Source organism: Corvus kubaryi, unplaced genomic scaffold (assembly GCF_017639235.1).
Source record: "Corvus kubaryi isolate FWS band 111438036 unplaced genomic scaffold, C.kubaryi_AGA036_p1.0 split3-73, whole genome shotgun sequence".
In the NCBI taxonomy this organism is placed as follows: domain Eukaryota; kingdom Metazoa; phylum Chordata; class Aves; order Passeriformes; family Corvidae; genus Corvus; species Corvus kubaryi.
This window is the reverse complement of record NW_024582091.1, coordinates 25,902,395-25,926,993: the sequence shown is the minus strand read 5'-3', so window position 1 is coordinate 25,926,993 and position 24,599 is coordinate 25,902,395. Positions and strand designations below refer to the sequence as shown.

The 24,599-nt window shown below is 40.1% G+C and overlaps 2 protein-coding genes across 4 annotated transcripts in view; one reads left to right on the top strand and one right to left on the bottom strand.

The window, feature by feature from the left end:
- CDC40 (cell division cycle 40) overlaps positions 1-18,409 on the bottom strand; it is a 37,836-nt gene extending 19,427 nt beyond the window's left edge. Inside the window, exons 1-3 of the mRNA XM_042017271.1 lie at positions 17,963-18,409; positions 9,200-9,286; positions 7,794-7,923 (exon numbers count right to left, since the gene is read on the bottom strand). Coding sequence (XP_041873205.1) covers positions 7,794-7,923; positions 9,200-9,286; positions 17,963-18,157 — 412 coding nt within the window. The 5' untranslated portion in view covers positions 18,158-18,409. The remainder of the gene's footprint in view (positions 1-7,793; positions 7,924-9,199; positions 9,287-17,962) is intronic.
- A 325-nt stretch (positions 18,410-18,734) lies between these two features.
- WASF1 (WASP family member 1) overlaps positions 18,735-24,599 on the top strand; it is an 89,710-nt gene continuing 83,845 nt past the window's right edge. Inside the window, exon 1 of one of the 3 annotated variants that reach the window (XM_042017276.1) lies at positions 18,735-19,133. The gene's annotated coding sequence lies outside the window, so the exon portion shown is untranslated. Of the gene's footprint in view, positions 19,138-24,599 lie in introns of all 3 variants that reach the window. The other 2 variants (XM_042017274.1, XM_042017273.1) reach the window with 2 other exon arrangements.

Sequence of the window (24,599 nt, the reverse complement as noted above, 5' to 3'; positions counted from 1 at the left end):
ACTGAACACTTACTGACCACCATAGCTTTTTTTTCTAGGAAAGACTGCACCCTGGTGGACATAACACCAATTTTTATTAAATATTAAAGTGACAAAAAGTCTCTTGAGGACTCAATAAGAATTTCTCTGTATCAAGGATGGAAAACAAAAAAGAGAAAGAAAGATATTAAGCCACCAGTAAAAGCAATCACACACAAATAATTAATTAAATCCTACAGCATATAATCCAATTCCTATATTTTGTTGATTCACAGAGACAATCATGAACAGTGGGAGATTATCCAGTCCATTCTGGAGACCAATGGCTCATAAAGGCACACACAAACGCATACAAGTTGAGAACCTATCAACTCCATTCCAATAGCCAAAGGAGATTCTCTCCCCAAACATTTTTCAGAAAGACTGCTCTCCTAGAACACTGTCCAGGTAATTTTTTTTTAGATGCTGTGAAAAATAACACTATTGAAACTAGTAGAAGAGCCATTCCAAGAACACAGCAGGTACTCCCCATCCAAATGCAGCAATCCACCTGCCGACCAGCCCTGTAGTTTCAAACCTGGTAAGACCCAGCTGTGGAACAACATATGTCCAGATGATCCATGAATAGGGAGAGAAGTAAACACCAATGTCATCTTAAGAAATATACATTCCCTCTATTCCTATGTTAAACCACAAAATAATTTATTCCAGACCCTTAGCAGGATTTACTTCTGTGGATAACCAAACTGAGCCAACACTGCAATCAGACTTCCCTTAATTTAGGTGCCTGCTTTTACTAAGCCACTATTTCTATGAGTTCTCTTCCAAGCTATAAGGTTTCTGTTAACAGCAGAGAGATATTACTTTGGATTTATGTCAAAATCAATACAGTGGTTTACTTGTCCTCCAACTGTATTGACACCATCTCCGGGACTCTATTTGCTTGGTACTTGTAAAAGAGGGACAGTACTCCCATGAATAGGGCCCCTGGGCCAAGCACAGCTTCCCGTGGAAGTGGAGACTTCTTATAGTTGAGTTGAATTTGGTCCAGCATCATTCTCATAGAAAAGCTCTGAACAATTTCTACTTTCTAGTGGATATGTGAAAGAGAATATTTTCTTTCTGGCTGGGACTCCTACACGCAGCTGCAAAAGACAGCTTGCTTTTATCCTACTCAGCTGGTATCCCACATAATGTGCCCTGACTTCTATGTCTCCTTCAGTTTTAGTTAGGAGGCAGATATTTCCGGCAACATTTTAGCAATGAAAGATACAATTCCACCTACAGCCCTAATTTCAGTGCACCTGAAAATGGTTGGCTAAATAATTAAGACTTTGATATGCATTCCAGAAAGACAGCTAATTAAAGCCTGTTTACACCACACTCTGCAATACAGCACAGAGACCCAAGGTAGCTCAGGTATGCAGAAAAATACAGCTGGACTAACCCACTCTGCACTGGCATCTCTGCAGAATCAAAGTAATCAGAGAATAAAGTGCCTACAATTGTTACCAGGTAATACTGACTGTAGGTTTGCATGTAACATGAGTAGATAAAAAAAAACCCCCACAAGCGTTATTTCCAAGTCAGTTATTTTAGGCTCTTAAAATATCAGTGTTAGTGATTGTATAATCCTGCTATAACCAAGTTACCGAGTACTCATAAAGAGCTTTGAGATTCAGGGAGAGACTATTTCTTATTAAAAAGGACATTAATATCTTGTGAAGAAGAGATTTAAAAATACCAAATGTTGCATGAATGAAACAGTCCACTTTTAGGACAAGCACTGATGCTGAAATAGCTATAAAATGGCTAAAATATTAATGAAGAGTTTGTGTGCAGCATGTGAAACACAATCTGTAATTCTGCTTCTGAAAATGTATATATGCTCATATATTGACTTTTTAAACAATACTCAAAAGGGAATTTTCAAGAAAAGAGACTCCTTCAGCTGAGAGCACAAATACAGAAGAATAAACACGTGCTGTATGTTAGGACTTCTTAGTCTTTTTTGACATGCTCCAAGGAATACAACACTGAAAAAATAATGCTAGTTAAGCATTTTAAATCATAATGGCTTGTGAAGGGGAATTTTATTTTCTAGAGAGACAGCCTTCCCTTAATAGTTGAAATTAAAATAAGAGGACTGCCTTATATCAATGGAATCAAACCAGGGTAGATTACCTAGGACTGCAGATGCAAAACTGGTTACCAATTAAAACAAGTCAGACTCCCACAGAGCCATTATTAATGGCTTTCCATTAAATTGGGAGAGGACCTTTTAGAAGATTATAAAATGCCTACCTGGACTATTTTATTCAATGTTTTTACGGATTATACCATCAGCATACTCCTTTCAGGTAGCTGTAAAGGGCAATAAGGTCTCCCCCTCAGGACTCCTTTTTCCCAAGCTAAACATTCCCAGCTCTCTCAGCCACTGCAGATTTTAACCCTAATGTGGAAAAATCTCCAGTGCCTGTGAAAACTTCACTTCCCCAGACTCCTGGAATAAAGGGAACCTTACTGAAATGAGTAGGTTTCATTTAAATTAAAAAGCTGATGGCACTGAGAAGGTTCAAAGAATACTTTCTGATAAAATGGTTGGGGAATATACTTAAATAATACTTAAAGAAATACAATATTAAAAAAATACTTAAAGTAAGCAATTTGCAATTACACAATCTTTAGAAACTCATATCCTCAAGGAAAAGGTAGCACAAAAATCTGAAACCTCAGGTAGCAGGGACAGTAATAAGCACAGAATCCTATTTAAACTGAGAGCAGGGAAATGGAAAACCCAAGCACACATGCAAAATGACAAAGGCTAAACATAGTACACAGTAACATTGAAATATCTTGTTTTAAAATAATAAACTAACATAATTGGTAGGACAGTACTGACATAATTAGATTAAATGCATGCTTTACCAGGTAGAAAGAATACAGAAATAAGATGGTCACACTAGTGAGGAAAAACATGCTCTATGCCATAGAAAGCTTAAAGACAAATCAGATTAACAAGTTAATAGTGTTAATGAGCATTACATGATCCTGTGGACTGAAATTCCAGGTCTGAGTAGTGGTGAGTACAGTTGCCAGAACTCCCTGACTGACCATTAAGACAGAAAATGCAGTAACCATGAAATGGTAACAGAGATTAAACAACAGGTGCTAGGGAAAGAAGCAGAGTAATAATGACATATTTTAGTCATCTCCTTGTAGTAGACTGTGCAAGTCTCACACCAAGATGTGATTAGTTTTACACAATGTACTTGTGCCATGAAGCAGTCGTGCCAGAGATTCACATGAAAAAAAGCCAGTTTAGCAGTGCAGGAAACTTAATTTTAACATATTCTTTCCAAGGATACACCTTTTAACAATGACCATAATGGGGTACAAAACTAACATTGTTGACAAAGCAAAGGAAGATATAAAAACATTTACGACAATGATTACAATCTCAAAACAGAAGGGCTATATTAAGAAAATACTTTTAAAGGGAACAGAAAGCAAGCACCAAAGGGTAAAGCCTCTTTCAAATGCAGGGGCACTTCAAAGACACCATGTAGGAGAAAAAAAACCTAATGCCTTCCAGCTAATAAAAGACGACTTTAAAGCAACCAGAAGGAAGTGAGCACAGCTGAATAGTAAGTAGAGAAACTAATAGAAATAAGAAACTATTCTTCAAAGAGTTGAAGTTGCATCCAGATGTGGAAAATAAAAAGACCAAACTTCAGCAGACAAAGTAAACATTACACTAAGGCAGCCCATCCCCAAAAGCAAGGGGAATCTTATAAGATATAAAAACTAACACTAGTCCTTTGTCAAAACTGCCAGGGACAGAAAGTGTACCTGACAATGTGTAGGCCAACAGATGATGAAGGACTGAAAAGAGCATCTGTGAGGGTTGTATTAAACACATGCTGATTATGGTGGAGCTTGGGTAGACTCTTGTGCCAGAACCTTTCTTTATGGGTAACATGACACTGTATCTACCTCAAAGTGAAATGTCCGGAGATTAAAGAGTCAAGTAAGTGGTAACAAAACACCAGAACCAGAGGCAGTCACCCAAGAGATCTAAAGTCAAACCACAGTGCAGAAACTCTCACCTAATATCACCTCAATATGACAGAAAAGGAAGGTATCAAATACAATGCCATCTTTCAAAAGACGTTTCAAAGGAGATATGAAGAATTACAGATCAACTTGCCAGACATTTGTATGGTTAGAAGATTCAAGGAGTAGAAACTACAATAAAGAAAATGAGTATGCACTTGGATGAGCATTATATATTGCCGGAGAGCAGACACCACAGTTTTCTCTACAGGTAAATTACAACGACAAAACCTCCAGAATACTTCTGAGGTGACAATCCTGCAAATGAATAAAGCTTAGTTCATCTTGGATACCTTTACAAAACCAAGTTAGACTGATTACAGAGTGCCTTAAAGACACTTTAAAAAATCCACAGGTCCTTACATGGTCAATTGATGAAAAATTATTAGAACACTGTCAAGAATAAATGGTTAGTTTGCACAGCACAGGAAAGTTGCTGGTGGATTCATGCTCAGGCCTATGATGTTCAACATACTGATAAATGATCTGGAAAAATGCAGCAAGTAGCTTTGAGCCAGTTACTCACAGAACAAATTCACAGTGCGATTAACATGTAACCACTGCGCACAGCTTTGCTCTCCATCTTAGGAGCAATACAGTGGAACTAGAAGAGATACAGAAGAGAGACAAGGATAGCCATAGGCACGAAAAGGCTGCAAAACTGAGGAACAAGATTGATCAGATCTATTCAGGTGGAAAAAAAAAAAAAACCCAGACTGAGAAGAAGCTATGGCCAAGATCTATAAAATAAGGAATGACACATATGGTGAATAAGAAATGATTGCTCATTTTGTTTTCCAGCGTAAGAAACTAGGGGATATGAAGTCAAACCAGAAAGCTGTTAAGTTCCACAAGTTTGAAACAGAGATACTTCCTCACATAAGGAGCTGCTAAGCTGCAGAGCTGCCTGAAAGAGGTTACTGTGTACAAAGAAAAATTATATGGGTTCAAGAAGCAGCTGGACAAGTTTGTCAAAAAGAAAAAACAGAAAACCCCCAACAAACTGACTGAAAATTAATAAACATTTAAGCATTGCCCTTGGTTGACAGACTGAGTATTGAAAAGAAGTATTCAGATGTATCATTACTTTGCTTCCTCCTTCTACTCCTCACTAGGTACCCATTGCTGCCCACTTCTCTAATTGAATAAAGGGCTAGAAGGACCCTCCGTCAATGACAGCATGGATGTACTCCGCTATCCAAGCATCACAAGGAAAATGTACTTTTAAGAATAAATATTTACTGAACAAGAAGTAGGTAAGAAAGACTAGTTGCCAAAAAATACTTGGGTTTTGTTTGTGATTAATATATAGGTTTCTCAATGAATATGTATTAACTTTCAGGATTATATATAATATAAAGGTGTCTTTTTTTGGTGAAAGACAATGAGACAGTTGAGCTGTTTTGGATACATGATCTCATTTACTACCCTCGTCCTTCATTTACAGTCACTGCTTATCTACTTGCCAGCTATTGCAGATTTGTTCAAGACCTCCTGCCTTAGTGCAATGGTGCTAAACAGTAACAGAGACCAGAAGTCTCAAGATCTACAGCTTTTAAAAGAGAGGTTTACTCCTGTTCTTCTAATATGCTATGACTCAGTCTTGAAAAAGATATATGGCTTGGATTTATGCCTATCAATTTTACTTGCATTTTTACACTTGGGGTTTTCTGAGAAGATATTTATTACATCCTTCCAAATGGAAAAAGAGCATATTGAAATTATCTACTAATAAGTTATGTATTAAAAAGATAACTTTCTGACAACTTAAAGGAGTGCTGTTTTTAACAGATCTTCTACTGAGCCAGAGTATAATGCTCACTTACTGCATCTTCTAGCTTGAACTTCAGCTTCTCAATGCTGGTTCTTGCTGTTTAAATTGCCTATATCTCAGCCGTTTCATAGTTCCATTGTCACTGTATCCAGATCATTATCTACTGAACATTTCTAGAAAGCTGAATGATAGCTGCACAGTTGCCAATGTTACATGGATTAAAAATACATTTTTATACTCGTTTGTAATACAGCTTTCAAGGCAGTTGCTATACAGTGATGACATAACCAACAGAAGTAGTTTTGAGTAGACTTACTAGCTTTATCTTTCTCCAAACTAAACTTTTCAAATAAGAAACCCCAAACCAAACACTATATGCCTACAGACACTTTCCCAGTATCTGTTTTACACACACAAAAATGTGTGTGTAATGTTTACACACAAAAAAATGTCCAACCCACAAAAGGTTACATTTATTTTCACAGAACAAAATCTAATCTGTCTATTCAGATCTTGAAGAGAGGCTCCTATTTGCATTGTCTGTCAAATTCTAATATCAAAATTACAGTAAAGTAAGTTAAAATTATACTATGAAACTAGATACCCATTTCTTAATATTGTCATTTTGCTTATATTCCACATCCTAACAACTCAGTGAAAAGTACCTAATAGCTAAAACTATGTAAGAGAAAAACTGTCATTATTATATTTCAATTTTTAACATTTACAAGAAAGCTTCTAATAAAACTCAAATACAAAGAAAAATTGAGTATGTGATAATCTCTGATTAGGCATTTTTTTTCCACTGTAATACCTAGCTACCACAAATGTTAGCAATAAAGTCCCAATCTCATGCATCACAGAATGCAGTAAGTGAATTCAGGCATGCATAAAGCCCTAATGAAATTATGGATACTTGTTCAGGAAAGTGATTTTTGAGGCAAAACAGTTTGCGAGAAGTAGTATTTTGAATGTAAACACGAATAAAGAAAGATGCAAATCTGTTGTGCAAAAAGTTGAGTATTGTGACATTTTAAGTTAACACAGGAAGTATCAGATCTTGCCTAATAAACTGAATTTCAAGTATATAAAGGATACTTCATCTGAACAAGCACTTGCAATCAAACTTAAAACATAAATGATAGCTTACAATGAAACACAGAAGAAAAAAATAGCCACTGTTATATGTAAACCCATGGCAGCTCTGTTCTTTCAAAACTGTCCAAAAGAATGTTTAGAATCCATAGTCTTTCCATATTTTTCCTATCTAAAAAAAAAAACCATTTTTCTTACAATTCATAAAAAGTCTGTTTGAACTTCAAGCTTCCCCAAGACTCAAATGTTTTATTTTTCAAACGCCACTATTTACAAGGGAAAAATGTTATTCAAGATAAGAAAGCAGTTACTACACTGACCACTAACGCAGAGTTCTTCGGCTCTGTCTTTGCCGAGACTATTTTAGTGATGTATTCCCATTGTCTGCGAATCTGGTTCATTCAGTTTGGATCAAGAGGCAGCCACGGAAGAACCTGACAACTCAGTAAGGCTTCCTTTGGGTTTTGAGAGAGCCAGAATCACATGAAAGAATCTGTTTGCATAACAGATCTACAGTTAGTCATGTGAAAAGTGCGAAATCTTGATTTGTGTTTTCTACACTTGATGCAACTAATTAAGAGTGGCTTGCTAGTAGATCATACACTAGATTACAGTTCAAAAGGGAATTACAAAATGAATTTTCCCAAACAAATACTATGAACTCTATTAATATGGATTCTCATTCAAAAGCCTTTTCGCATTTTATTAATTCTGAAAAAAAGCAATTTCTAGAAGTTACAGTCCTATTAATTGTTCTATGAAGACCAACATAATTTGTCCAGCCTGGGTGTAATAAAGATGGAGGTGAATTCCACTGTTAAGGACTTACCATAGGTTGCAAATGTTCTTCTTTGTTGCTCAAACATGAAATCATTGATGTGAGCTGGTTCTGCATATCCAGAAAGCATGTTTCTAGGTGCAGCCATTTGTTGAGTCCTAAATGGGTTTTCTGGTCCAAACTTCATCAAAAATGTTAAAACAAGGTGTAGCAGAATTAGTAATTTGTTATTTTTGTGTATTTACTTTTTCAGAAAAAAAAATCCACAGAAAAAAGAGACCAGTCTTTCAAAAATGGTAATACAAAATCACTTCAACTTCAAATTTCTTTGTGACTACTGAATAAGCTTCTTAATCTGTTATTTTACACAGTAAACACACAGTTGTTCTGAACAGTTGATTTCAGGATTGAACTTTCTAGTCTTTATTACTGGCACAGAGCTCAGATTGATATTGACTACTTGACTTGTTGATACTTGGCAGAACCAACACATGCTGTCATTCAGTATGTGACCAGTACAAGCATTCAGAAGACAAAACCCAAGGCTGTCCCACATTACTAAAACATTTTCGTTTCCCTAACTAAAACATTTACACACAGCAGCACTAGAGTAAGTTTAAATCAGTACTTTTGCTTGCACATGTCATGGCTTTGATATGTCACAAAGTGCAAGCTCACTATGAAAAGACCAATTTATGTGGTTCCTCAAAAGGTTTTCTAAATATAAAGCATAACTAATGTAGAAATTTGAGATTGATGCACTATTTGTCTACCTAGAATGCTAACCCCTGGTTGAACAGAAGCCAAACTGTACAAAGAAGTTAAATACAGAAAAAAGTTAAATGTTTCAACAGCTATTTTTATCTTCAGATAGCCTTTAGTTATAATAAAATGAAAAATGGTTCACATGGCACTAGGCAGTCTAAGTTCACTCTTATATGGTTTTTCACTACACAAGTTTAGCATAGCTCAAGTTACTAAAATTCTTAATACTGATGTGAATAATTAAACTGAAAGTACTTTGATTTTAATGTTAAATCCTCCTCTTAAAAGTCTTGTATCTGCAAGTCTTACAAATGTTAATTCTGCTTTAATGAGCACAATGAGTAAATAGCAAAAATGTGAAAATAGTAAAGGACCACTTCAATGAAGTTCATGTTTAACTCAACATCTTTATAATGCTATTTTCCCAGCTTAGTTTTTAATTTCGTAGCTATAATTCTGATAAACACTTTAAGACTCTTCTTAGAAGAGCTTTATGCAGAATATGGAAATTCAGGCACTAAAAATACCAACCCACTTGTGTAGAATCTATTTTTTAGTTTGCCCAAACTATATTCCAAAATGCAGCAAGCATCCAAAGAAGTTGTCTTACAGGAAATGCACAGAAAATTTATAGAACCTCTGCCCTTTAAGCCAAAGGCATTTCTGCTCTAAAAACCAACATTGTTTCTTACCTCAGGTGCAAACATAGTTTCATAAGTGGGATTGTACTGAACTTCCTTGATAGCAGGATCAAGGTGGACTCCTGTTTCCACATCTTCCTGAAATAAAACAGGCATTTTAATAACCCATTTTTCACACATAGATATTTAAATATATGACATAACCTTCTTTCAGTCCAAATCAGGGCTGTAGTTCAAGTTGACACTTTCAGCATTATGAAAGAGAAGAGCACCTCGGCCAAAGTTTCTATTTTTAAAAAATATCGATTGCAAAACCAATGTCAGGCAGTCACCGAGAAACTCATCTAAGACACGTGCAGATTTTTGCACATGAATAATTATTTCTTTTTTTTTCTTAAAGATTTCATGCACACATTTTAAAAACAGCAGCAAGATTGAAGGAAAGCTTTTTTAGAATGTTTGAAAACCAGACTTGTAAAGACAAACTGATTAAAATGGTCAGGAATTTAATATAAAGATATGAAAGCCAGAACTCTACAAAAGGCAGAAGGCAGAAATCACAAGTAACTGCTCTGAAAGTCAGTTGCAGAAAAAAAAAAAATTACCTATCAGCACAAACATTAAGTACAACAACGTTTTTCACAGAATCCAACAAACCCTTATTTCCAAAAGGTACATTTTTATACTGAAAGGTATAAATATAATTCAGCTTTAGTACTTAAACACATTTGCAAGCCTGCTGTGACAAAAATTTAACTTGATAGATGAAGGGACAAGAAAGAGGGATTAACCAAAATAATAACTTCAAGGAACTCATAGGGAAAAATTCAGAAGGGTACATGCAGATGAAACAGAAGACAGAGAAGAAAGAAAACAGCTGGTAAGGTAGCAGTGCCCAAAAAGACCTGGCTTCAGAGCTTTATGAAGGCTCTTCCACATCAACAGAACCTCTCCCCTCATCAAGACCTCAGTTAATGAAGGAGAACGTTACTTTGAAGAATTATTACTGTCATTGCTTCCTGTATCTTATTCTAGAAAAACAGCAATTGAAGAGGACACACAATGTGCTAGTATATTGACAAAACCCCTAATAATCATACTGAAAAAGCTATCTTAGCATCATTGCTTAGTCAGTGCTTACCTACAACAGGATCCAAAAGCATTTGCGACTCACAGAAAGTGGCACAATAGAGAATCAAACTTTAGCAGTTGCTTTATTAATAGAAAATTACCTCAAACAAACTCAATCTTGCTTTGTATTACAGTATCTTGAAAGCAAAATGGCACACTCAACTTGTTTAATATGTTAGCTAGTTCTTGGCCTGACCTCGTTTTGCTTATCACACGACCTTTCCAATTCACTGGGCTTGGATGACAACAGCCATCCGTACGTTCACAGCCCTGACTTTCACACACCATGAACTTGTCTGGAAACAGCCCAGCAGGCCTAATCCAGTCATTCAGCAAAAAACCCACACATCCCCAGTTAGAAGAGGAGCATATCAAAACCACTTCCTAACCTGTGCTACCTGCAAACTTACACTTCCTTTCACAGCTCCATGATGTGAGGACATTTTCCACAGACAACTTTTTCAAGTCACATCATACAGCTTACTCTTCCAGTTACACCGCACATCTCATCCACAAAACTCAAAATTTGAGAAAATAACAACTAATGTTATTGATAAGGCAAAATTTATCTGATCAATGGTTAGTGACATTTAAACAGTGACCAGTTTACTTGAGATTAAGACAGTTTTTTTCTTGCTCCTTAATCTGAAAAAGCAAAAAAATCCACTTTTGCAAAAATGCCAAGAATTTTTCACTTCTGCTATTTTTCCTCCTCTTTTCTTCCTGTTAAGTTCTATTATATGCTGCTTGGTAATTGAGAAAAGAAACAGATTGTGCCATGAAAGCCGATCCTCTGCTGGAGGATTATAGCAATTCTGGTTCTACTTCGCTGCTGGTGGAACAGTGCTGAGTCACTTGAAAGCCACACAGTATGTTCACTCCTAGACCACCACAGGCACATTCTTTCTGTGTGAAAACCACCGAGCCTTGAAATTGAAGCACATGTTATATTTAACAGAGCTACGCTCCTCAGGACCTGCGTATTCACTCAGAACCAGTCTTATTCACGTTTTCATATATTAGGGTATCAAATAACAATCTCATGCTGCTGAAGCACATAATGGTTATCTTTTCATTACGTCGCTTTGCTTTAAACTATATAATAATTTGAACATGGTCCAACTACCCACTTTACTTTATCAGTATTTTTAAAAGATGAAATCTTGATAGGAATATAAAGTACTGACACAACACATTGCCGAATGTTAGTCTACAGCAAGAGTTGAAATTGCAAGAGACAAATTATCCTTGGGTCAACATCTGGTAAGTGTCATTTTGTACAGCGTTATGAGACTCTAGTAGGTAGCAGAAACATTAAAAATATTAACTTAGCCCATCATTCATTTCACCAACTTCCAACCTATCTGCATTGGGGTGCTTTGGTTGTGGTTTTTCTTTTTTTTTTTTTTTCTGGATGAGAGGAAAGAACTCATCAGCAACCTCTGCACAAGGTGAAAATCTCTGGGTACAACTCCATGCATTGAAGACCATTTCAGCAGAGCTCATCTTTTTAGGACCCAGAAAGCAAGAAAAGTTAATACAGGTCTCACAACTGTCCCTTTATGCTGGCAACAGCCGTAACTGCATGCATTCTAGATGCATTAGCCATAGCTCCAGCTAGCAGGGAAGGGATCATAGGAGCAGCTGTCTGGCAGAGCTGTGACTGAGATAAGGTAATCTAAGAGATCTCCTCTCTGCTGTGCTGTAGCTTTTCCTTTGGTCACAGGAATGTCTTGATTTATCTAAAAGCCTAAGGTGAGCAATTCATCATGTAGCTTATGTGCCAAGTGTGACACAAGTGGCTCTGTGGGATGGGATATGATCAGTAGTTAAGCTGAAAGACGAGGGCATCTGCAATTTCAGTGAAGGTCTAAGTATTACCCTAAATTACTTCTACTCTCAAAGGCACAGGAATCATAAAAAGAGGGGTCAAAAAGCTCTCAAACAGATACAGTGTTCCTCCAGAGAAAGAGAAAAGTTCAGATGTATGACTGGCAGAGAAGCAGCTGGTGTTTGCTGCAACTCAGAAATTGTATTAATATGGGCTTTATGGCATGCTGTAATACCATCAAAGGCTGTACACCCATACAACCTGAACCGAAGAATTAAGATTTTAGGAAGTTATGTTTTACTGAATACATCTATCTTGAAAAACGTAATAGAAAGAAGCTGCAAACTTAGCTCTGTGTCACCTCTCTGTTTTTCTCAGCACCAGTAACAAGCACCCAACTGAAATACAGTGGCCACACTGGGCACCACACATCAGGTAAGACACATGCTACTGAAAAGGGTCCAAAAGAAAAACAATAATGATCAAAGGCCTAAGAAAATATGACCTGTATAGAAAAATTGAGCAACCTAATTCAGCATAGGAAGAGATTCAGATTATACAACTTCGCAGAAATAAGGACAACCAAAAACTGAAAATGCTCACTCCATAGATCCACTGAAGTTTGATAGGTTAAATGAGTGTCTGTCCAGAGAGATGCAAGAATCACTGCTGATACAAGGCAAAAAGAGGCAGATGATGTAATTTTTCACCAAACTACTTACTGTGTTGGTTGTGTTGCTTTGGTTTTTTTTTAATAGATGTGATGTCTACTTACTTGCAATATAAGGTTGCTTTACAGTTCAGAGATTATTTGCTGAGGTAAAAAAATTCTTTTGATAGTTAAATGCTGTCCTTTTGCACCTTTTGTTTAACAAAACATGATCACACTATTATAGGGGAATGGCACTCAGGGCTGTCCTCTGGAGTATTAGCACTGCCTAAGGAATCTATCTTGAGACAGAAAGAAGCTTTTGATGCTAAGTGTAGACAAGGAGGTGCTTCATTATAACTCTCCAGAGACCACAAACATCGGGTTCCTTCCAAGGCATGCTCCTTCAGTCCTACCATAAAGTTTGGCCACTTTAAAGCATAAGAAAGAGGACAGGAAATAGAAGGGATTTTAGACTACAAATACAGTAAATCAGATTAACTTTCCTCCTTAACGGGTTCCTTAAACATGCCACAGTCCTCTTTTGCTTCAAAAAAACTCCTACCCATATGCCATAAAACAATAGTGTTACTTTCTATGAAAATTACTTGATTTATAGAATAAAAAATAGTTCAATAATACAAAAATTATGTTAAAAAAGCTTGCTAGAAGATTCTTTATGTGCATGCAAGACAAAAACATTTCTTTAATTAAACAGAAGCAAAATGCCTGTAACAGGCAACAAAGCAAAGCCTTAAATAAAAAGACCAAGGTGCAGCATGTACTGCAACATTGGATGGCAATTCCATTCCTTAGAAAGAATATAATCTGTCTTATGTTTTCCAGCTTCATCTCATGCAGGCAGCGAGTTTTGATGTCTATATGCTGAGTGTTTTTCTTTTTTCTTCCTGGACATTTCAGATAACAAACCTACAACATTCCATTTCCCCAGGTAAATTCATTACTAGTTAGTCAAATAGCTAAAAAGGCCAGGCTGCTTTGCTTAACTTTTAATTAGTTTTAATTATCAATCACATTAAAATGTGGTAAATTAAGACTGCATCCCATGAGCCACTGAGACTTAAGCAGTTTGTCACTTATCAATTCTTTCCTAAACCACTTGAGCTGTCAAATGCACATTATCTCATTCTACAGATTTACAAATCTATTACCAAGAGATAAATAGCATTTTCAGTGAAGCTCTAACATTAAGACATGGCTGTTATCAGCTTCTATTCCTTCTACCCATTCAGGCACTCCTAACAGTAAGTGACCGCCTCACTAACTTCAACAGAATAAAAATAAACCAGCAAGAAAAGCACATGCTAAATGGTTTTGTTGAACTAGGCTAGATTCCCAGGATCTTGCAGGATGACAAGTTCTAAATATCTACTCATCTACATTTTGTGTCAAAGAAAGCTGGAAAACCCACCACGTCAAAGAAGACAAACATTTCTAACAAGTAACACCTTCCAAGTCTACTAATGTTCAGTCACTGCTACAGAATTGTCACATGCTACCTTGTATCTTCTCTCCACAGCCGGCAGGATTAGGTTTTAAAAAACATTAATAAGTGCAACTGAAGTCTATTTCTTCCCCTTCCATAAAACTTTTTCTGGAAACCTGCATAGTGCCAAAGGTAAACTAGATTCAAAAGGAACTGACACATACAACCCCTTCTCACATTAAAGGCAACACAGATCCTCCAGCTCCTGTATTGGGCTGGGCCAGCGTAGTTATTTCAACCCAGTTAAATGTCCTCTCTTCAAGACCACTGAAGGACACACTATAGAGAAGTAGCATAAAATCTGCTCCGATCTGAGTCTTACCCTGGACAGAGATCAAACAATAAATGTTCTCTCAAAAGCAAAGCTTATAGCTGCAACACTTCCTGTGGAGTGAGTTCTTCACAGGAAGTGTAATTTCCTGAATTTCCTTCTACATTTATAATTCAAAAGTGAAGGTAAAACTCTGTCAGCAATGTTAGGGTGGTATTTTCAAAGAAGTAAAAACTGTAGGAAAATTAACTATAACTGGGTTTGACAATGACCTGGTTGTGGGCAACTGGGCTCCCTTCCCTTGCTTGAACAGCCTCTATTTACAATAATGTCATGCTTACCTACTACTTGATGATGTATTTGGAGAAAGAAAATATCTTGATTAACCTATCCACTGTTCCTACAAAAGAAAACATCAGCCTTATGAAAACTTGGCACCTAGGAGAGAGTAAGAGCAGGGCAAGCATATTTGATGATACTTCTGCACTCTCTCAACAGCCAATAATTTTCAGGTCTTGATGAGACTTGAGGAAATCTGTGTATTTCTTGACACCTCATCCTTCAATGGATCTCTTCCAAGTACTTGTCCCGATTCTCCTTGTAACAATGCAAAATTCTTCAACACGCAGTATTTCTTGGCATGACAATAAGCCCTACTACACCTTGCATGAAGAGCTGCATCCTTTTATTTGCTTTGAACCTAACTCCTACTAGACAGCTTATAGTTGTTGTACCGGAAGAGACAGAGAGTACTTAACTCCCTCTCTGTGCCATTTAATGATTTTGTGCACCTCAGCCATCTCCTTTGGCCTTCTCAATACTTCCTCATACAGAAGGGGAACCCTTCTTCAGCCCTGCTGTCCCTCTCTGAATGTCCTGCAGTTACAACCTATCCTTTTCTCCATGAGGGACCAGAAGCACTAACTTTCATCCTCTGTTGTCTTCCCTCAGGCGATTTTAGTGGTGCTGAAAACAGTAACAGAAACACGCAACTTTCATCCAGTGGGCTTTCCAATTTAGAATGAGAGTAGAAGTATTACTGGACTGGAGTCACCAATAATTATAGCTGTTATCTATTATGAGTAATTTAACTTCAAGATCAGCAATAGGCCTATTTCAACAAGCAGACTGTAAGAAGAGGGTCTAAAAAAAGCCATCCCCTCAAACTTTTAAAATGGTTACAAACCATTAGTACAGCTTTCAATTTCAGAATAATTATTTTCACAGAAATGTGACTTTATATAACTATGATGTACTTTGAAACAAGGACTCAGCAGATCTCTATAGAAAGATGAAATACATATTGGAGTAACATCTTAGGGCTGTATTTGATATGCACACTTCAGTAGCCCAAATGCTGTCAGCTGAATGTGCTAACAATGATGCCTGCATTAGAGAGATTGAGGACCCATTACTCTTTAAAGTGTACGTAAGTCTAAGGTCTACGCCAGTTAACAGGCCAATATTCTGAACCAGAAACAGGTACAACAGTTAGAATGCAGAATACCAACCATTTCAGATTTGCATTCTCAACTGCCAAAAATGCAAGCTGTCATTTATATTTATTGTATGACCAACCCTTCTAACCACCATCCTTTCCTACCCATTCCTGGTCCTTTGTACAATAAACATCTATGCACTTAAGAGTACTTGATCCTTATTCATGTCAAAACAACATTTGCACAAGTGAAGTGATATTAATGAACTGTAACTTTGCTTTCCTAACTACTCAGCTTCCTGTTTTCCAGACTTGTACTTAGAGAAGACTTGTGATTTACACTCAAAACACCATGTCTTTTACATTTGTTCAGTAAGGGCTTTCTAATTTTAAAGAATCAGGGTAAATGCCTGAGGGGTGTCTGGCAAGCTTCCACTGCTGACCAGTGGGACACTACCATTTTTAGCCATGGAAGGTGTTGAGAACATGCAGCATATGAGACCTGCAGTTATTTCTCGAACACTAAAAGTCCAAAAAGAAAGCCTGATCTAACTCTACAAAGAAATGACCTGTTGCTCCTCAGAGTAGGTTGTGGTGCTAAAAGAAGCTCCAGTATGCTGTGTTCTGAAAGCCTCAGCTTGAAGTTGTTGCTCTTTTCAGTTATATGTACCTCATCTGTGTTCTCAAGTTAAAGTTATAGACAACATTATAATCAAACATCTTGATACTGAGAAGCCTCACACTCTTTTCATCTTAGTTAGCATCGTGTCTGAGGCAGAGGCAGTCCTAGATGTGGATAGCCCTCCCAGGGGACAGCCCGGCAAACAGCTTTGAACTGAACGTGTTGTTGACACCTAACTCTTTTCTCCAGCCGCTTGTTTCTGCACTGGCACTGAAGATTTATCTGCACCAGCACAGCATTTGTGCAAACCAGATCAAGAAACGGATCCAAGGACAAATAACTTCACCAGAGTTCTATTTTTTCAAAATTCAGATCAGCTCCCTGATGTCAGTCCCTAAGCAACTACATAAACCTTTGTGCTGGTGTGGCAAAAGCAAAACTTGTTGTTACAGGCCTCAGACTGGTGGAAAGCACATCCAGTGCTACTTGTCACTTATCATTAACACTCAGGAAATATTATATTTAATTAGTTAATTAGCATTTCTTTTGAAACCTGCACAAGACAGTCTGCTGGCTGCTGCAACTGAAGAAGCCAGATTTCCAAGCCTCTAAGAGATAAACAAATGCAGTCACTACATAAAACATCTACACAAAAATATGATAAATTGTGATAGAATATGAATCAACTAATGACAACAAAGTGAAAGAGTCCATCCACGTCTTGGTCACAAGGCAAGAAACTTTTCTGAGCAAGTGGCAGCAGGACAGTAACAGTGACAGTTATCACAGCAAGATGCCTGCTTTTGATTAGAAATTTGTTGCCTGTACAAAAAATCCCAAAGCTAAACCAGCACCCTCCCCCCTCCCTTTCTGGTATCACAAAAGCGAGCCAATGTGATAATGAAGTTGGAAAATAAACGTTCCCCAAGCAATAAAGAAATTGAAACACTAATCAGTTTTCAAGCTGCCCTTAAGAACAGGATTCAGTCACCCTGTCAAGTATCGACTTCACCCCACCACCCGGGAAAACCACATAGGAAAACACTTTACACAGGGAACAGCAAACAAGTATCTAAGGAACTACAATCAAGGCACGCTCTAAGATAGAGCTAACACTCTTTAATAAACTTAACCCCCGCAGCTGGAATCCACGGGAGCTCCCCAACACACACCCTCCCCCTCCACAGCTCCGACCCCTACACCCCAAGGCAAAGTAGGGCAGGTGGTGCTGCTGCCACCACGCCCTTTCCGCCCCGCTTCCCCACCCTGGGGCTGCTCCAGGGCTGTCCCAGCACCGTGCCGAGGCCGGCGGTGTGGACATAACGCGGGGCAGGCAGGCGGCCCGGGCCCTGGAGGGATGCCTACCTTCACGGCTACTTCCGGGGCCGCATCGACGGGCAGAGCCGGGGGCGCGGCGGGTGGCGCCCGGAGGTGCAGCACGGCATCGCGGCTGGCGAGCACTGCGGCGGAGCACTGGGAGCCGCCCTCGGTCTCGGGCTCCGAGTCAGGCTCCGAGTCGGAGCCGCCGTAGGAGGCGAGCGCGGCGATCGCCGCCGACATCTTGACGCGAGGGATGACGGGACGGGCAGGTCCTGGCAGCTCCGCCGGGGCTCGAGTGGTCCCTTCCCCCGCAGAACGAGCGGCGTAGGGCTGTGTCTTAAAATTGTTGCTCGTTAAAAGAGAAAACGCACTCTAAAGGATAAATTATGGTCTGTTACTGGATATAAAGGCGTTTGAGGGGGGATCATCCCCCTTGGCTGTTGATGGTGCTTAACCTTTCAGGACTCTATAGCAGGACTACAAGCTCCAGCATGCAACGCGGCACCGTGCTTGGAAATTCCCCGGCCCTCGCCTGTGCTTTGCGTGGCGGTAAGAGAAAATATTTAACAGCCCGGGGAGAGCTCCCAGCCGCCCACTTCTTCCCGCACACAAAGCGTCTTCGCCATCTTTTCGGCAGAGGCCAGCGGAGCGGGGAGCCCTGTCCCGCAGGGTACTCCGTTGTCACCCTCGAGCTCCCAACGCCCCGGCGCCGCGCCGTGCCCCGGTAGCCCCGCCCCCTCACGCTGATTGGCCGTCGGCACAGCCGGCTTCGGCAACGTCACAGCGGCGGGGCCCCGCCCCGCCCGCGCCGGGGAGAGGGAGCCCGGCGGGCCGGACTGTACCACCTGCCCGCCCGCGGGGTGGGGGGCGGCGGCGCATGGACCAGCCCGAGCATCGGGCGGCGGTGGGGGGGCGGCCGGGCTCGGCCGCCGGGTAAACAGCGCTTCCCCCCGCTGCCTCCCGCCCGGCTCGGCGCGCCGGGAGAGGCCCCGCCCCCCGCGCGCGCACACACGCGCACACACACAGAGACACGCGCGCGCTGCCCGGTGTCTATTGTGAAGCCGCCGGGGACGCTCCGCGCCCGCCGCCGCCCCCCGAAACACGGAGCCGCCAGCTGGGAATGGCCGGCGCCGCCTGAACTTCCAGCGCCCCGGCGGCCACGGAGGGAGGGGCTGAGGCTAAGGGCGAGCGGCGTGAAGGTGCGCGGCGAGGGCAGGCGAGTAAGTGCCCCCCACTCCCGTACCTTCCTTCCCTCGCGATCCCCGGGGCGGGCGGGAGGGACCAGCCCCCGCTCCCTATCGCCCGCGGGGCTGCGGGACGCGCCTGCCCCACAAAGGGACCGGCGCTCGCCAGGTGTTGGTCCCCTCCCCTTTGTCCGCGCCCGCGCGGGGGGCGGCGGCGGGAGGGAGGGAGGGAGGGATGGAGGGAAGCACGCCGCGGAGCCGTTTTCCCCCGTCTCCCCGCCGCCCGCGCGGGTGGAGGCGTGGGGGGGGGGCGTGTTGCGAGGCGGAGGAGGGGAGGGGGCCGCACTTGTGCCGGAGCGCGGCGCTTCCCTCTCCTTCTCCCTCTCCCGGCCGCCCCGTGTGCCCGCGGCCGGCGCGGCGGCGGGATCGGCCGGCGGGGAAGGTGCGGCGGAGCGGGGCCGGGGTCAGCGCGCGGGCGGGCGGGGGGCGGCGGGGTGACGTCACCGCCGCCAGGTGCGGGGAGAGGCGCCCCCTCCCCTGCCCGCCGCGGGGACCGGGGCTGGCGAGGGCAGAGGTGCGGACTGGCGGCGGGATTGACGGTCGGAGCGCAGGGGGATTCGGTCCGATTCCAGGGCAGTGCTGCCCGCTGGAACACTGCTACCATTGTTAGGAAGGCTTGGAGATCGCGGGGGATGGCCGGGAGCGAGGAGAAGCACGTAGGTTCCAACTTCTCCCAGCCCGCTCCCGAACGCCTTCCTGCGCGCCCGCCGCGCCCGCGGACAGGATAAATGGGAAGTACGGAGCGCTGGCCAAGGGCTGGCTGTAACGCCAGGTGTGTGCATTGCACGCGCTTGCACCTGGAGCGGTACAGTGCCATGACTTCCCTTCGAGCTGCATGTGCTTTCAGAATTAAAGTGAGCACACAGTGACATCTAATTGTGACACAGTGGCATTTAATCTGATTAAATGCTCTAGTTTGAATTTTCCACCCTTTTCAGCAGTCACGGTTTGAAACATTTGTTTTCTTAGCTTGAGAAGGTATCACTTGGATTCATTTGCTTTTAAAAAAAGGATAGAATAAACGTAGAAGGCATACATAAAGCGTTGATAGCGTGGAGTGGAGCAAGGTGCTGCGTTTGGACCTGTTCTGTTAGACACAGGTGCGCTATGTCTTTGTACGATAGAATGAGGATTTTAGGTGAAAGTCCCACACATTTCAACACCAAAACCTTTTGTTTGCATCAACAACAGCTGAAATATGCTACACTGAACTAGCATTTCATATGGTAATGAGCTGACTTTTTCATCTTAAATCTATGGATGATGAATCCGTAAGTAAGGAAAGCTATATGATGTTTCACATGAATCACTACTTATTAATATCAAAAGTGGTTCTACCACTGCAGTCAATTGGTTTACTGGCAGTAATTGTTAACTGATTCCATATGACTGCATTCCTTTTTCTCTTGGCATCCAGATTGTAGGTGTTGTCTAAAGCTGAAAGGTGTCCTTCCTGAAAAGTGAAACATTTCAAGGTCTTTTTGTGCAACCAGTCTGTGATATTCTATCGGGAGAACTGTGTTGAAAATCGTTAAAGTAGTTCTGCCTTGTTATCCTTGAATTTTAAATGTTTGATTCATAAAGCTTTGGTAGTTGGCTTAAGTATGTTCAGCTTTGTTGTGTCCAAGCATCGGAGTTTGCTTGCCAGTGAAATGTAATCATCTGGCATTCTAGATGCTTTCATTGTAGAACCTACGAAAATCACTTACAGGTTTAAATTAGCTGCCTTTCTGGTACCAGCAGTAGTAGATAAGCAAACACATGAGAAGGAATTCAGGGAAATACTGTCTCAAGATTCTTGTTGCTTAAACAGTAGCGAAGATTAATTTTCAGCAAGCAAGCTGATGCCACTTCTGGGTATGAAAAACTGACTTGACTATGCTCTAAAAGTGTAGATGGCTAATATACACCATTATCTAAAATCTGGTTTTGTCAAAAAAGCTGAGGAGTTGCTTCTGGTCATTTGTGTTGACCTAATATACTAGCTCATCTTGATTATTAACTGCATATTTGTAATTTCAAGAAGGGGTTGATCGGTGTAAAACAAACTGAAAGAATGATACAGCTTTTCTAAAATGCTCTGCTCATTAATTACTGTGTGCTGTATGTTCTCTTTTAACTGAGTTCCACAAAATGTGTTATGTTACGCATTGGATACTGCTGGTTCTGACGGCAGACTGAAGTAGTGGGTGGAAGGTGGTTTGGGTTGCTTGGCTTTGCTTTCCATCCAGCTTTTTCACTGCTGCTTTTCCTTGCAGTCAATTTGCTTCTCTTGCTTTAATATTCCAAAGGAAGATAAAACTGTCTCCCTTTGTACAGTGCTTTTGCTTATCAAGAGGACCTCTTAACACCTGTTTGTTATTATAGTGGTAAATACTATACCAAGTATTACCATGTCTTTTCCCCTGGTGAAAGGAAAGATGAAGAAATATTAAAGAGTGGTTCCTTGAGCAGTAGAAGCCTGGCTTTCACCTTTTTTTCTTCTTTTCTTTGTATGTGGGTTTGTTTGGGGTTTTTTTTAAGTCTTGAGAGTGGTTGTAAGCTCTAATGGAATTTTTTTTGGTACAGTCTCATTCTTTTGTGGATCGTCTAATGTCCGAGAAGCTGTTAAAGCATTCTGAATCCTTTCCCTTGGTCGGGACACTCACAGCATCTTGATTTCATGAACTTAGTGTTTTACAGGTATCTTTGGGAATTCTACACCTCTTGACAAATTTAGTTGGATTCAGTCAGCCAGTTTCCAAGTGGAGGAGCACCCATCAAACACTCCCCACCAACACCTCCTGTATGAGACTGATTTGCTTCACAATTTGGGATATAATATATCAATTTTTAAGTCAACATTTCACAAATTTTCCTCCACATCAGTCTTTTTCTTCCCTATAGTTGATAACAAAATCTGTTTCCCTCTGCTTTTAATGTATTCTATCCTACTTTCTTTTCCCTTTACTTGCTCTTTCATAGTTCTTTATTTGTTGCTTTCCATGACAGATGTGCTTTATCTTACACCCTCTGGTTTTGGTTGGTTTTTCTTCCCCACAGAAAATGATACATATAATCCTGCTTATTCTATTTTTTTCCCTATGTTTTTTAATACTCTTAAATTGCTTTCAGCCCGCTTGCATATACACTCACTTCTCATCAACCAACATCTGTAAGTCTGCAGTTTGGAGGAAAGGGAAAAAAAATAAAAGCATGATACTTATCGGACAGAGGATTGAACTAAAATATGAAGGTCTATTGTCTGTGGGAGTTACAGCATTTGAAAGAAAATTAGGTTTTTTATCTTTGTTCATATGCTTTTGGCTGCTGAGGAAAGGTATCATGATGGAAGTCTTATCAGATTACTCCTACTGCATTTGTATTGGGCCCTTTTATATGCACCTGCTTGTGTGTCTGATGCATCTCAGTGTACTCTAATTTAGCTGCTTGGAGAGTGAAGCATATTTTATAACTCCCGCTCTGCTATTTCTACCACCTTGGAGCCTCTGACTGCTGCAAGGGTGATAATACCTCTTTTCTAGTTTTTGTTTTTTTGGACTATGTCCCGGATTCTGAAAGATATAAAGGCGCCAGATTGCAAAAAAGAGTTCTCTGTTCCAGTACATCTGTGAATCAGTCTCTTTAAGTATTTTGGAAGGGATCTTGAGGTTGTCTGACACAGATTACATACTATATATTTCTTGTTTACAAGGTGTAGTTTCAAAGAAAGAATGATATGGGATAAGACTGGAGCAACTTAGACTATTGTACTTATTTCAAATGACTTTGCAAACTAAGTAATGTTTGTTGCAGAGCCACCTCTTCCCTAGAGGATGGGAGCTGTGCAGCTTCTTTGAACTACTCAGCTGCATATGCAGTGCTGTGAACTGTGTCTTATAGCACAAGCTGAATGAGTACTGTGTCGGAGAGGCAGCAAAACTAATTATAGACTTCCAGGAATATACACTTAATTAGCATAATTACAAATTTATATTGGATTTCTTAATTCTCTGAAATTTTTTTTTAAATCTGTTAAAGGACAGAAAATGTCGTCAAAAGTGTATGCATTTCTGAAAATACGTGCCTGTATTTTTGGGAGAAGCTAGATTGACAGCTTGCTTATACTAGTCTGTTGGTGTAATAAATTACCTTATGCATTCAAAGAACTACAGAATAACAAACAAATATGGTTACATTTTAGCAAAGCACTTAACAAAGAGGAGAAATAATGGATAATTTTCAGTGAGTTGATACCTTTTTGTTGGTTGACTTTTCAGTTAGACGCTATGGTTGCGACATGAATTTAGTCTTCTGACAACTGACTCCATGCAGAAGTAAAATATTATAAATGCCCTAGCAATATGACATTTCAAACTTATTAGAAAACAGGAATCTAAACTAAAGCTAGTTGTGTTTTTTGGCATACAATAAAAGGCATTAAATTCTGTTGAAGTGGGGCTTTTTTTTATAGCCAAGGCATTTGTACTGTCTTTCCCTCTTTTTTCCTGCTCTGTGGTAAGCTGTATTCATTTTCTGCAAGTATTAATAGAGTGTCTGTTCTCTATTTGTCTCTTGTTTTCACAAATTTGAAGAAAAAATGTGGTAGAAAATTGGTCAATTGATTTTAAATTACTGAAGGAGAGTTTCTGATAAATACTCTGCAAATGATCTCATAAAGTTTGCGTAGGTAACGCATCTGGAAATTGTTGGATGCTCTTAATGAAAAAATATGCACCCATAATTCTCATCCTTTACAATCACACTGCCTGTAGATAGACGTATGTGATGACAACAAAGACTGGTGGTAGACTCAGTAGTACTAACAGAAATTACTGATGTAGTTGGTACTGCTTCTGCAATGACAAATGTGCCTTGCTAATCTACCAGGGGTTTTGATTGCAATAGTGGCGTAGCAGATTAAATTTTAATAGAGTTCTAATTTGCATACACTTTTTAAAGGTGTAATTCAAGGTTCCTCACACCAGCCTATTAAATGAAAAAGCCATGATATGAGAAGCAAAATATTTTAATGGATCCCAAAAATCTCTGAGAGGAAATAACAGAGATATTAACTTGTAAGAGGTTTAATTTTTTCTCTTAAATATTAAACAGGAGCTGTCCAATATCTTTTATTAGTCATCTGTAGAATTTGATTAATAAAGTAGAATTATTTACTAAGGATTTAAAACTGTTTAATCAAATTCACAAATACTGGAAAGGTCACCTGAGAAGTCTAAGCAAGCTTTGTGAAAGGACAGCAGGATGACACGTAAAACTGCTTGTTGGTATATGCAAACCAGTGTGTTTTGGAAGCAGAAATAAGATTCCATTTATATGTCTAAAGAGTTTCTAAATTAACAGTATTAATATAACAAAAAATTTGAGCCCTATTACAATTTGATAAGGTATTGTTACCCAAATTGTAGCTATAATCAGAAGTGGGCAAAAAAACAGAG